Source organism: Mauremys reevesii, linkage group 2 (genome assembly GCF_016161935.1).
Source record: "Mauremys reevesii isolate NIE-2019 linkage group 2, ASM1616193v1, whole genome shotgun sequence".
Lineage (NCBI taxonomy): Eukaryota > Metazoa > Chordata > Testudines > Geoemydidae > Mauremys > Mauremys reevesii.
The window spans coordinates 91,493,636-91,508,692 of NC_052624.1; the positions used below are offsets into that span (position 1 = coordinate 91,493,636).

The 15,057-nt window shown below is 44.0% G+C and overlaps 1 gene segment (V, D, J or C); it reads right to left on the reverse strand.

Annotated features, from left to right (window-relative positions):
* Positions 1–829: 829 nt before the first annotated feature.
* LOC120397266 lies at positions 830–3,408 on the reverse strand. The segment is given in 3 exon segments: positions 830–909; positions 2,733–3,047; positions 3,166–3,408. Coding segments are annotated over 3 exon segments (438 nt in total).
* Positions 3,409–15,057: the final 11,649 nt, after the last annotated feature.

Here is a 15,057-nt window from a genome sequence, read left to right on the forward strand (position 1 = left end):
TGATCCACATAGAGGATAACAGCTTAGTAGTGATACCAGTTACTCTGTTAATTGAAGTGACAGAGGTCTATGAATGGAACCTCTATTTTGTTTTTTAAATTAGATCATTGTATAAAAAAGACTACTTTAATAGAATATTAAGTTTGCAAAATCAAGCACTCAGAAGTTAGCAAATGCCAGACTTAATGTTGCCCAGGTAACCTTAATTTGGTCCCCTTATGTATATGTGTTACGATACAGTCTTTAATTACATGATCACACACTTTTTCTTCCGTAGGACTCCTGTTTCATTTTGTGCACAGGGTGGTTGGTGCTCTGGGGTTGAATCACGGTTGTGTAATGAAGGAGGCTGCTGTATGTAGGACCCTGGACTCATTTGCTTTAGAATTTGGAAGGTGTCTAGTGGATGAGGGGAGGGGGTTGCAGGAAAGGAAAGGCTGGTGTCATGATAAAGGCAGTTGGGTGCAAACAGGGATAATTGGATTCTACCCCTGCCTGTGCCTCAGAGTTCATGTGTGATGTTGGGCATGTCACTTAACCCAAATTTTCACGGCTGGCTACACATTATGTGCGCCTCCTTTTCTAGGTGGCCTCCTGGATCCTGATTTGCAGAAGCTCTGAGCACTCACGACTGTGACTGAAGTTGGTCAGAGCAGTGCTTTGAACATATAGAGTGCTATAAAAGTGTGAAGTACAGTGGAAAATCAGGAAGTAGATGTCTCAGGTTGAGCACCCAAAATTAGTGGACGCTTTTTTGACAATTTTGGCCATAATCCTTCTGTGCCTCAGTTCCCCCACAGTAAAACGGGGTTACTAACACCATTTAATCTCACAGGGCTGTTGTGAAAATAAATTCATTAGTGTTTAAGTACCCAGATACTACTGTGACAGCACCATAGAAATGCCCATGTTTGGATGGTCTGTGCTAAATAAGGCTTGGGGCCACATCATGGATGTGAAAAATAAAAATAAATACTGAATAACTATTGATTCATTGAACGAGGGAGGGGTCCTGTGCAAAAATATCATGTGATCATGTAAGTAAAGAGAACAGGAGTGCTTGTGGCACCTTAGAGACTAACAAATTTATTTGAGCATAAGCTTTTGTGGGCTACAGCCCACTTCTTCGGATGCATAGAATGGAACATATAGTGAGGAGATATATATACACAAAGAACATGAAAAGGTGGGAGCTGTCTTACCAACTCTCAGAGTTGGTAAGACATTGAATCTATCTCCCCTTGTAAGTATTCTCACACTTCTTATCAAACTGTTTGTACTGGGCTATCTTGATTATTACTTAAAAAGTTTTTTTCTTACTTAATTAGCCTCTCAGAGTTGGTAAGACAGCTCCCACCTTTTCATGCTCTCTGTATGTATATATATCTCCTCAATATATGTTCCATTCTATACATCCAATGAAGTGGGCTGTAGCCTACGAAAGCTTATGCTCAGATAAATTTGTTAGTCTCTAAGGTTCTTTTTGCGGATACAGACTAACATGGCTGCTACTCTGAAACCTGTAAGTAAAGACTATCATAATACCAAGAAGAAGCAAGCATATATTTCATATCACCAGCATGTTGGCTTCTGCAACCTAGTTTTACTTTCACGTCCTTCCTGTTTTGGGGTGAATATTGCCAAGAATGATGGCAGGTCTACACTACTGCTTAAGATGTTCTAACTTATATCGCTTAGGGTGTGAAAAAGCCAGCCCCAGAGCGATGCAAGTTACAGCAACCTAAACGCTGTCAAAACCAGCACTGTCAGTGGGAGACGCTCTACCACTGACGTCGCTTCTGCCTCTTGCAGAGGTGGAATAATTGTGCCAATGAGAGAGCTCTCTCCCAACGGCATAGAACGTCTTCACAGACACACACTAGCAGCGCAGGTGCATCGAGCATCTGCGCTGATGTAGTGCTTCTAGTGTAGATTAGCCCTCAGAGAGCTTAGCCTCAGTCTAGGGCTTTTATAAACAAATATGCCGTTCTACCAGCCAACACTCGTGCACAAGGAGTTATACGTATGCGACATTTTGCTGCCATAGGTGATTGTCTGCTCTCCAGAGATGATCGACTATCCAGATGCTTAAAGTTAAACATGTGTGTAATTGTCTGAAAACTGCCCTCCAAAATTTGTTTTGGCTAAACCCAAAATAAAACCTATTTTGATTTTTCTCACCAAAATGAAAAACTGAAATATTTTCATTTCAGATTGAATGAAACATTTTGTTCTTGCCAAAGCATTTTTTGGTTGTTTTTGTGTTTCATTAGGTTTTATTTTTGGGAGGCTTGTATCTTTTCAGAGTGTTCTTTTTAAATAAATCTGACAATTTCAAAATGAAATGTTTCAAAATGAAAAGTCAAAATGTTGAAATGAAATTTCAACATTAAAAAAATCTTTTATTTTTTAGCTAACCTATTTGTAAATTCAACCCAAATTTGAAAAGTTTCAGTTAAACTGAAATTGCATATTTTGGGGAGAATAAACTATGTCAAAACAACTTTGGCCAGCTCTAAAAGCTGTGTGGTGATTTGTAACAAAATGTAATTCAAAACTGCAATTCTGTGCTGCTGTTCTTCCTGTCCTATTGCAGAAACCAGTCAGGAGTTTCTGCTGTTGGTTCCAAGTTGAGAGGAAGGATAAGGGATGTGTCTGGTTTCATATACTTGGCTCAGAATGCAGAGTGGGTTTTTGTACAGGTTGTCTATGGCTTTCTAGTACTGTGCGATCCCAGGTGGCACAATAATAGGTTGCAGCATCCTCACTGGCTACGTTGTGTACTGCGAGCTTTGAGGTGGATGCAGAAACAGAATTATCAGCTTTAAACTTTTTGTTATCAAAGCCTTCATCTGTAGAAACTAATTCTCCTCTAATATACAGAATCCTCTTTGGAGCTGCCCCGGGGCTCTGTCGATACCAGTGTATATAATCATCCTTAAAATTAAAACTTCCGCCAGAAATGTTACACCACATATATGCACTTTTAGTTACCGCTCTGGTGACAGACAGTGGAGTTTGTGTCAGAGTTATTTGCGAAGATCCAGCTAGAAAGAAAAAAAGGAGAAATGATACCATAAACCTGAAGGTGAAGGAATTTGGAACATATCTTGTTGCTGAAGGAATGGGTACATGTGGAAAAGAACAGAATGGAAAAAGACTTACAAGACCATGTTGAAGTCACAATAAGAACCTGCAGCAGTAACATTCTCACTGGTTGGGTTGAACTTGAAACAGAGGACTCTGAAATAGCCCCTCAGATGGAGAGACGAGGAGAGAGGTGCAGCTGGGGAGAGGAAATGGGTTGTTTAAGCAGGATCCAATGATAGGTCTCCTGCCTGCAGATGTGTGGGGTAAGTTTTTAGAAGAGTCAAACTATGTATGTAGTCAGGTGGTCAGAAGCTAAAATCCCAGGAGAGTGGAGGGTGCTGAAGTCTCATCTGTTTCCATAAAGAAACTGGAGGGGTAAAAATGTTTGCAAATCCAGGATTGTGTCCTCCAGATAATGCAGCCACATCTACTAAAGCAAAAGTGAACGCAAGTACAGTGAAACTTGTGTAGTTGTTTGCATAGAGTCCCATGTGATTTCCATCTGTCGGGTGCTTTATTTTTGGTTTGTTTTACAGGCACAGCAAGCAGGAGCATACACAGGAATTTAAATTTTACCGCTTTTGGATGGGCACATTAGAGCGGGGGCTGGGAACTGGAGCAGGTTCCAGGTCATGAGCCAGGGCTGGGGCTGGAGCAGTGCATGGCCAGGGCTGGGGCAGTGAATGGTGGTCAGCCGCCATGGCTGGAGTAGTGGCCAGGGCTGGGGCTGGAGCTAGAGCAGAAAAGCATTTTTTTTTTTTAGAAGAATACTGAGGGGAGAGGGGGAAGCACGTGCCCCGCTTGCCCCCACTTGTGCATTCCCCTGGGCACACGCATGTTAGGAGAATATGTAATTTGGTTATTAGGATGTTTCATTGCTCCTAGCGGGGCCTGAAGCTGTGCTCAGTTGCTCATGTGGGCCAGCACCGATGTCCAGGGCTGGTGCAAGGATATTTTGCACCCTAGGCAAAACTTTCACCTTGCCCCCGCCTCAGCATCGCTTATTAAAAACTTTCAAAAATGAATACTGCATAATGTGGCATTGTTCATTAGAATTAATACACATTTGGCTTGAACATTTATTAATTTAATTATTTAGTCTACATATTTAATGAAAATAAATGAATAACCTGACAGTGCTGACATTGTTTTCACTTTGCGCAACATAGCATGGATCTTAAGATAAATCACATACATTATACACAATACACTGTCACAGAGTAACACTAATCATTTAGAATTTATTTTTCCGCGGGGAAGGAAAGCAGACTGGGTTTGGTTAGTGGGAGGATCGGGTTTGGCTGGAGCGGGGAAGGGAAGCAGACTGAGTCAGTGGGGTATCGGGTTAGGTGGGGAAGGGAAGTGGACCGGGTTTGGGTGTGAAGGGGGGCGGCGGGCGGGGTAGGATTCAAAGAGCCGCAAGGTGAAATGGGCACTATCCTCTCCAGTCCCTGGCATGCAGGAGCAGCGTGCCAAGTACACTTGCAACAGGGCAATGGGAGCGTGTGGCCTGCTTTGCATTCACGAGTCCGTCCTGCGCCCGGGCTGGGGAGATGAATGCTGGGCTCTCGCTCCAGCAGGGGGGGCATGGGGCAGGCAGGACTGTGAAGGCAGAGAGTGCTTGGCCCTCACACCAAAGCCAGGTCAGGAGGGTAGGAAGCTGGGGCGCAGGGAGGTGGGTTAAAGCGGCTTAGCCGTCCCTCCATGCAAGAGAGCCTGCAGAGCTGCCAGCCGTGGCCTCCCTCCCTTCTCTCCCCAGGGAGCAGAGCCTCCGCTCTGGCAATCCTGCAGCCCGCTCTTGGAGGAACATGCCATGGGCTTGGCCCCGTTTGCACCACACTGACAGCTCAGCTCAGCCCCAGCAGAGGTCTTACACTTCCCACCACAAGCTGCCCCCACTATCAGTTCAGTTGTGTACTATTGCTGCCCTCTACTGAGATATAGCACATGCTCGTGTACATTAATAACTGACCTTAATTACGGGTATGTAATTTTGCTTCAAATGTGTAGGTAAAATGTTGCCACAAGGTTTCATTTTAAAGTTATGATATATATTTGCATACCTGTGAGATATTAAATAGCGTATGTGATGAAGTGTATACCACACACCGGCAAAGAAAGAGTTAACATGAGCCACTGCCAGACAGCAATTAGTGCATCCAGTTGCATCTGGAGGGTGGGCCAGGCCTAATTTAGAATTATGCTCAGCTGGGTAGGACTGGGTGGGTGAACTAAGGATGAATGCTGGCTGGGAGGAACAGGCTGTCTGTAGCTGCTTGCTACACGGTTCTTGGATTGAAGCCCAGAGTATACGGCCTACTTGCCCATGTTCCCCTACTGGCTGCCAAAGAAGGTGGCATAAAAGCCCCCTGAGATAAGGGGTATAAGAGTTACTGAGCCCCAACTTGGGTTGAAGATCTCTCATAAGGTCATTGGCCTGTTATTTTGTGTGACTCTCCGTAACCCTGGAAGGGGTGGGAGTGAATGTGACCTGCTTGGGGGCTGAGGCACCAGGAGCAGACCACAGCAGGGCTGAAGTGGCTGTTGGCAGGGGAACCAAAGGAGAAGACTTTGTGAGCCACATAGGGGCATTTTGATGGTGAGTTACCCTTTGACAGCATATTTAATTGTTATTAATGTTAAGATAGTGATTCTCAAACTTTTGTACTGGTGACCCCTTTCACACAACAAGCCTCTGAGCGTGATTCCCCATCCCTTATAAATTAAAAACACTTTTTTGTACATTTAAGACCATTATAAATGCTGGATGCAAAGTGGGGTTCGGGGTGGAGGCTGACAGCTTGTGACCCCTCCCCCATGTAATAATCTCATGACCCCCTGAGAGGTCCTGATCCCCAGTTTGAGAACCCCTGAGTTAAGACATATGTATACATTGCACTTTGGAGAATGTGTAAGCTATTGTAATACAGTGGCTAGAAATCATCTGAAGAGTCACTGTACTCTTTTCAGCCTTTGTAGCTGAAAAACCAATATGAACTTCTTACACTACCCCACAAGGAGGTATTGGGAAGGGGGTTCTGGAGACTGCGTTTAGAACTGATCAGGTTTGGTAGTGGAGGGGACTGTGGGGAAAGGTTTGGAGCTGGTAAGGAAACCTATTACTCATGGGCAGGGTGGCTAATATACAATGACTTATTTTAATCTCTCAGTATTCTCCTAACAAACTCAAACCCACCCTCAAATCCTTACACACTCTCTTATGAAACTACAAATGTCAATTAGCCTCATCTGTCTACACTAGACTTTTTTCCCTACAATTTCTCTCTGTTGCTACCCCTGGGTCAGTTCCACTGGAGGAAGCAAGTATGGGAACACTGCTGCTTTATGCCTTTCAGGGTGAGTTGTCACTCTAGATTTACCTTGGCTCTTACCCTGGTTTTAGTCAAAACTCCTCTCTCCTCCTCACACAAAACCCTTATGCCCAGGCTTGTATGTGTTTTGAACCTGGGCTTGCTTGCCTGGCTGGGAGTGTAGATTACAACCTGGGTTTTGCTCTAAGATTGGACCAAAGCTGCCTACTTTGGAGTGGGGATGCAGCTGAATATCAGGTTGTGGAGCTCAGATGTGATAGTCCTCTAATGCCATCCCACAATTCCCCAGGGCTGTATTTTTCTGGCCTTCTACCTACAGTACTAACTTTCAATTTGCCTCTACGGGCTTATATACCCAGTCAGCATTTAACGCCCCATTTCATCCAGCCTGCTCCACCTCTGCCCTGCTCAGCTCATTCCAACAGCTTGAGAAGATGCTGTCCCAGCATGGTTTAGCTGGTGAAAGCATCAGGGTTCTCATTGCTTTCTGGTGTGAGCACGGCAAAGAACATGATTTTGGGAGGTGTGCCTGAAACCAGCATCTGTGCGAGAGCATCTCCAAGAGACTGGCAGAGGAGGGGATCCAGCAGATGGCTCTCCAATGTTGGGAGTGAATCAAAACCCTTCAAGTTCCTATCACAAGGCAAAGGATGCCAAGCAAAAGTAGTGGCCCATCTACCTGCCCTTACTACAAGGAGATTAACTGGGTGTTCACCACCACCCTGAGTATGGCTCCCTCCCTTCTTGCATGACAGGCTTTTTGAGCTGAGACAGTCTGAGTTCTAGACTGGTGCAGCGGGGATGATGGTAGCACCACAGGGTTGTCTGGTGGCAGAGGAGCAGGAACAGAGCCCAGACCTGGACTAGATCCTGGAACAGACTCTGTGGCCAGCTGGGCTGGGGAATGTCCTAGGTCCATGTTCTGAGGATTTGTTTGGGCCCAGGGAATGTGCTGGAGAGGAAACATAACAGTGGAGCTAGAGCTGCAGCTGGGAAGTGGCCACTGCTGCCACCTTTGTTGTTACTATAGGGTGAAACTGCAGCATAAGTGGGAGAGATTTCTGGGTTAAAACCTATACAACTATTGTTATGGAGGATATTTATGTGCTATAGGGTGGCCTTAGCTTCAGTTGTGGGTAGAAGCCATGCCAATTCCCTGCTCCCCCTTCCTCCAACCTCCCCACCCTCCCCCACCATGTGTGATCCAAGTGGGGGTGGAGGGAATTTAAATGTGCAACCTGAAGCAAATACTCACCAACAACTACACACCACACCACAGAAACACTAACCCAGGAACCAATCCCTGTAACAAACCCTGTTGCCTTCTCTGTCCTTGTATCTACTCAAGCCACACCATCAGAGGCTCATTCACTGCACATCTACTAATGTGATATATGCCATCATGTGCCAGCAATGCCCCTCTGCCATGTACGTTGGCCAGACTGGACAGTCTCTACGTAAAAGGATAAAGGGACACAGACATCAGTAATGGTAACATACAAAAGCCAGTAGGTGAACACTTCAATCTCCCTGGACAATCAATAACAGATTTAAAAGTAGCCATTCTTCAATAAAAGAAAAACGTCAAAAACAGATTTCAAAGAGAAACTGCAGAACTACAATTCATTTGCAAACTTAACACCATCAATTTGGACTTGAATAGGGACTAGGAGTGGCTGGCTCACTACCAAAGCAATTTTCCCTCTCCTGATATTGACACCTCCTCATCAGTTATTGGGAGTGGATCACATTTACCCTGACTGAATTGGCCTCCTACATTGATTCTCAACTTGTGAGGTAACTCCCTTCTCTTCATGTGCCAATATATATATATGCCTGTATCTATAATTTTCACTCCGGGTATGGCTACACTTGCAGCTGTACAGTGCTGGAAGTTAAACCTGTCTTCATACAGCTGAGTAGGGAAAGCGCTGCAATCTGGCCACACTGACAGCTACCAGCGCACTGTCGTGGCCACATTTGCAGCATCTGCAGCGGCATTGGGAGTGGTGCATTATGGGCAGCTATCCCAGCGTTCAAGTGGCTGCAACATGCTTTTCAAAAGAGTGGGGTGGAGTGTGACAGGGAGCGTGGGGGAATGAGAGAGTGGATTTTTGGAGCCGACACTGTGTCAGCAGCTGCCTTGCAAGTTCCAACTCCCTCCCCTACCCCTCTCTCACTCACTGAAAGCAAATAGCCTTCTTTGTTTTTTTCCTCACAGATCAGATAAGCAGCCGCTCCGAAATGGATGCCCCCCCCCGCCCGACTTGCTGCTTTTCTCCTCAAGCCCCCTCGCTTCCTCCTCTCCAAGCAAACACTAGCTGTGGGTGTTCCAAAGGGAGCTCATTCACAGCAAACAGGAGCTGTTTGTTTTTTTTAAGAAGCAGGTCCCAGAGCCCAGAGTTCACAACAAAACAAACAGAGGCATCACAACAAAACAAAGAGAGTTATCTTTACTTAAGGATTATGGGAAGGTTCTGGAGGTCAGTTACAGTTAGTAAGACTATTTCCTGTTTACACGGGCACCCCAGAGCTGCAGCAGCAGCGCTATTCTCTTTATTCCTCTCGTCCAGGTGGAGTACAAGCAGCGCTGTAGCCAGGGAGACAGCGCTGTATGTGCCTTGCCAGTGTGGGCGGGGAGTGAGTTACAGCACTGTAAAGCCACCACCAGCGCTGTAACTCTCTAGTGTAGCCAAGGCCCTAACGTATCTGAAGAAGTGAGGTTTTTTTACCCATGGAAGCTTAGGCCCAAATAAATCTGTTAGTCTTTAAGGTGTCACCCGAGTCTCCGTTATTTTTTGTGGATACAGACTAACATGGATACCCCTCTAATAATTTGTATATAGTCAGGGTGCTGAGAGCCATTGAACCAAACTGTACAGCCTGCATATAATGGAAACCACTTCAAGCCACGGGGTGCAACAGCATCCCTAGTTCCAGCACTTCTGACCACTCTGGTAGCTTACTAGTCCTCTCCATTCATTGACTTGCTCTTCAGTCAGTGGGGGGGGGAGGGGGGGAAATGTCATCATCCTGATAAATGGCCTTCTGTCACAGGCCTGGAAAACTTGCTTTCTCTTCCAATCAGGGATCTTCAGCAGAGTAACATCCTCCAAAGGTTGTCCCTGCCTGTAATAGTGTTAAAACCAATATTGCTATCGGTCCCCTGGTCTGCATGTCCCGACCCCTGTATCAAGCCCAAAAAAATGGTAGAAAGCATATAGAACATTCAAGGAGGGACTTGATAGGAATGGCTTTTTAAAGATTATTAACCAGAAATGAAGGAGGAACTGGATATCTGACTTCTACTATAGGTATCTGCAGGATGTGGTCAATGACATGCTATGCTGTATCTATAAAAGTTAGCTTTTATTACCCCCTTTTAAATCTATACCTGCCATACTTAAAAATATCAGTTGTGTGATGGTCTTATATCTAGCTCAGAGAAAATGAGTATCTACTCGTGCATTCTGTTGATGAAGATTAAAAAGGCAACTAGGTGTGTGGGGTTTTTTTTTTGTTTTTTGTTTTTTTGTACTCTTTTGAAAGTCTGTGGCTCAGAATAGAGTGAGGTTTTTGTACAGCCTGTCTATGGTGTTCTAACACTGTGCGATCCCAGTAGCCACAGTAATAGGTAGCCATGTCACTGTAGGTTAGTTTGTCTACTCTTTAGAGTACAGGTGGACTTTTCAGTTGTTTTGTCAACCCTAAACTTCTTGTCAAAACTTGATTTATCAGCTTGTGTCCTAAAATAGAGTATCAACTCCGGAGCTTCTCCAGGTCTGTGTCAATACCAGTGTATAACAGCACTCCTGAAGTTCTGAATGCCAGAAGCTTCACAGTCTATACGTGCAGTTTTATCTTTTGCCCTGGTAACAGACAACTGAGCTTGTTTCAGATGTATTTGTGCATATCCATATAGGAAGAGAGCAAGCAAAGAAAACATGAAATTAACATGAATCTGGAGGATGTTGACTCTGTAATGTACAACCGTGTAGAAAAAGAGTAAAAAAGAAACTTACAAGACAAAACCAAAGCCAGAATAACAACCTGAAGTAGTAACATTTTACAGGTTTTGCTTGGTCCTGTATCTATGAGAAATGTGACTGTTGTGTTGGGGTGGACAGAGAGGTACATCTGGGGACAGGAAGTGACTCATTTAGTTAACACGGGATGAGGTTTTGCTGGCTGCATATGCTAATTTAAGATAAGTAGAGTTATGGCTAAAATTCATCCGAAGTTACTTTGATCAAAGACCATAATCTGGCATGAAGCAAACTCTTCCACTGTTTTTAGACCAGTGTAGATTGTACCATGGTAGTCTAGGTAATGAAGAACTGGCCTTTTAATTATTTATATTACAGTGGTTTCCAGAGGCCTCTGTATGGATGGTGTCCCTATTGTGTGAGGTACTATATGTAGCAACATGTGGAGTGACTGTCCCAAAGGTCTTCAGTCTAAAAGGGCATTTGCACCAGCAGAGAATTTTTGGTACTTCATGTTTAAATATACCATATCCCCCACCCTCCCCAACCAGAGTCATTATCTGCCAGCAGATTTCTTGTCGGAGTCATAGCAGGAGTGGGTCTTGAGAGGGATTTGAAGGAGAAGAGGCTAGTGGGTTTAGGGTTGGAGAGGGGGGGAGAGATTCCCTACACAAGTGGTGGAAGAAAGCACCAAGATGTTTGTGGGCAGGGATGCAAACTTTGCTTGTTCATTTGTACAGTGCCCTGTGCAGTGTGGACCAGATCTGGGACTGGGGTTCCTAGCTAGGACTGTAACTAATACAAAGATGAAGGGACAGGCAGAGCCATGGTGATGGCACAGTGAAGACTAATTTTCTTGAGGGTTATTTTCTTTACTTGTTGAACATGGAAGATGCAGCCCTGAGGGGCACTGTTGCCAGTACAGCACTCAGAACCCGTCTGAAGATATTAAGCACTTCCCAGGATCCTGTTCTCGCTGAGTTCCCCAGATGTGAAGTAGTGGAATATCACTTCCTACTTCAGTGAGAGACTATCCCTCTGTTCTATAAATAGAGTGAAGTACAGTGGCTATTATATCTGTGTGCTAATGCCCTCTACTGAGAGAGGATGGATCTGCAATTGTATATTTGCAGTCAATTTTGTCCTAATTCTGAAAAAAGGCCAACTCTACAATGATGTTTTTGTCAAATTAATTTACGAGTAACCTCATTTTTTTTCTTAAACACTTCATTTCCTTGTGATGCGTGTTAATCCAATCCATGATATTTCTATATTATAGCTCCATTAGAGTTCTTGTGTCTTTCTAGCATCATTCAATAAGCTATGAAATCACACGCTTTTCTCACGGATTCTGAAGAACCCGACTCCATTTATCCTCATTGCTATAGTAACCCACCTTAGACTATAAAATCATTGGGGCAGGGACTCTTATTCTGTAAAGTTCCCTGAACATTACTGCTAAGATTGCTGTATAATTTCATACTATCAGTTCAAGCAGAGTGTAACCTGCTGGCACACCATGTATTTTCTGCTGAACTAGCTTCAGAGACTAAAGATAGGCTGGTCCTTCAGAACAGAACTCTGTGGTTCTGGTAAAGTTAACCATAAGCAATTTTGTGGTTCAGGGCTAATTAAACAGCAGAAAAACAACCAAAATAAACTTACTCCTGGGGTTTTTGTACAGGTTGTCTACAGTTTTCCAACACTGTGCAATCCCAATAGGCACAATAGTAAGTAGCAATGTCACTGGATGTTATTTTGTTTGGACAGTCTACCTCTAGTCTGACCATAATCTTTTCAGCATTAAACTTTCCTTTATCTGAGTCTCCATCCAAGACAGATTGTGTTGAGATGAACAGAATCCGGTCTAGAGCTGCACCGGGTCTCTGTGTATACCAGTGTATAGAAGCCTTGTCAGAATCCTCCGATAGAGAAACATGATAGTCAATTTGTATGGTTTTACTTCCTTCCCTGGTGATGGACAGGTTGAGGTTGGATCAGATGCACTTGTGAGGAGTCATTTGTGGAGAAACAATGAAAAAATATCAATATAAAATTGAAATAATGTGAAGGCTGTGCAGCTGCTGCTGTTGTGTTGCAATGTATGCAGAGAGCAGTGTGAGTGGGGTGACCAGGTTTACTGATTTTTATAGGGATAGTCCTGATATTCAGGGATTTGTTTTATATCGGTGCCTATTACCCCTCCGCCCCCAAACCGCCGTCCCAATTTTTCACACTTGCTGTCTTGTCACCCTAAGTGTGAGCAACACACTTACAGGAGCAAACCATAGCCAGAACAAAAGTCTCTAACAGTAACGCTCTTGCTGCTCTTGTTAGACTCCAGCCAAGGAATGTAAATGATGGTGTTGAATGGAGAGAGATGAGTAGATGGGGAGAGGAAGTGAGTCATTTAGGTAACCTCCAATTAAGTGGTACTGGCTGTAGAAGATTTATTGCAAGGTGAGATAGTTACTGCTCAACTTTGACCGTGGGTGAGTGTCACCCCTAGCACTGGCATCAAATAGATTCCTTAGGTGTGTTTCAGGATCAACGTTGATGATTATTACTGTTGTTTATTACTTGTATTACAGCAGCAACCTGAGATACTGTGCTGGATCTGGGCCCCGGGCTGAAAACAAAGAGACAAAGTCCTGTCTCATGCAGGCCTAAAAAAAGGCCCAATTGACCGCCTGAAAAGAGAAGTGACCTCTCAATCCTGTGGGAAAGGGAAACGTCAAAACACCATTTTCCACCCCCTCTCATATATATTTTTACCATGTCATTGTTTATGCACAAATACACTGGTTTTTGTTTTCTCCTCGCTCATGCCTAAAGCTCAGTCATTGTGTGTTAGCAGATTTCTTGTACATCCTCTGGAATAGAAACCTTGCAGCGGAGAAGGTAGCAATGTTCCATATAAGACGAGGGGCCCATTCCATTAGTATGTGACAGTATGGAAGAAAGCATGAATGAATTTGTTGGAGAATTGAATAGGCAGGTGGTGGACAAGAGGGGGGAAGACAAGAAGGGCTGCCCGGGGGTGGGGGGGCAAGTGGGGCAATTTGCCCCAGGTCCCGGGCCCCACAGGAATATAGTATTGCAACTTATTTTATGGAAGGGGCCCTGGGACGAGAGCTGCTGACAGTGCAGTTAACACTGTAGTTGTCTTTCTGTCATTCACTTATCACTTGCCCAGGGAAGCTGCTGAGCCTTTCCTGCTGGAGAGAATGAGTCAGTGCCCTCAGATCACATGGATACCAGTGGAAGTTGATGGTGTTAACAGCATTTCTGGAGACACTGAGCATCTGGCAGAATTGAGCTGTAGTGTATTTTTCAGTCTTAAATTCTTCAGGTTTTTCTCCTACTTAATTGTGATACTTGGCCGTTTTACATCTTGCTACTCATAACAGCGCTAATACATCTGTGGGCTAGGGCCATCTCCTGAAATAGCCTTGTTCATGGACAGTTAGTTTCATCCCAGCTCTGAAAAAGGGCCAATTTATATCTGAATGTGTCTTGTACAATTAATTTACAAGCAACCTCTTTCTTTTTTTCCAATATTTGTTTTTATTGTTTTGCAGTGAGGACTAATCCACTGCAGAGAACTCTACTTGAACTAGAGAAGAACTCTGTTCAGCTCTCCTTTAGTGATCAAGGGTCCACCAGGAAGGTGATGTTCTGTATATTTCAAGAGCCATTTTTGGGAGAAGACTATTCATTTATCTGTTTAAAACAGCATGATTCCCACAAAGGAATTTGTTTACCTGTATAGGGTCTATGTCACATAGCTGAGTAAATCTGGATCCATCCACTAGAGGGTAGTGTGCATGCACACACCCACACCTCCACACCCTCCAGTTCATTAAAGCATATGACAATTGCTTTTAACACTCTACACTATAGCACTACTAGTTTACATTTATATCATTGTACCCTGATCCAGTCTGTCGTGTTTTCACCATCTCCCTGCTTCAAATTTCTGTCAAAATGCATTCGTCCCATGGGACTTCAAAACCTAATTCGTCTTCAGGCCTTTTTTTTTTTTTTTTTTTTTAAAGAGGGATGTCACCTCACTGCAGTCCTTGTTTTCCTTCCTTCATTATTCATCCAAGATTTAATACATGTTTCTCTAGTAACTCCTCTCTGTTTAGGGTATCAGCTCTGTGGGGCAGGGACTTTGATCATCTATTTGCTTGTAAGGTGCATTCACATGTATGGCTGGATAGAAATATCTGCTCCAGGAGAGTGTAACTTTTATTACATCTCATCTAACAAACTGGTATCACAGACTAAATATGAAATGGTTCTTTAGAACTGAACTTTGTGATTTTTATGAGCAGGCATCTGCTGGATTAACAAACTCTTCCCAGGTCAAATGCTAATTAGAAACACTTGTGTCCTCCAAACTCAGAGTTGCCACAAGGATTAACTTTGTTTTCACCTACGTCAATAGATTCGCATTGTTTCATAAGGGGTTTCGTATGCTGTTTGTGAATTCTGTTGCTATCTACACCCTGTCTGTGAGTTTCCCTTTGGGTATCTGTTGGTGTCTATTCCCCCCACTCCACAAGAGCATGTAACTTTTATTGGGTGACCTTCATCTCTGTGCAGAGAACCAGAACAAGGTCTTTACTCTGTTTTAACCCCAC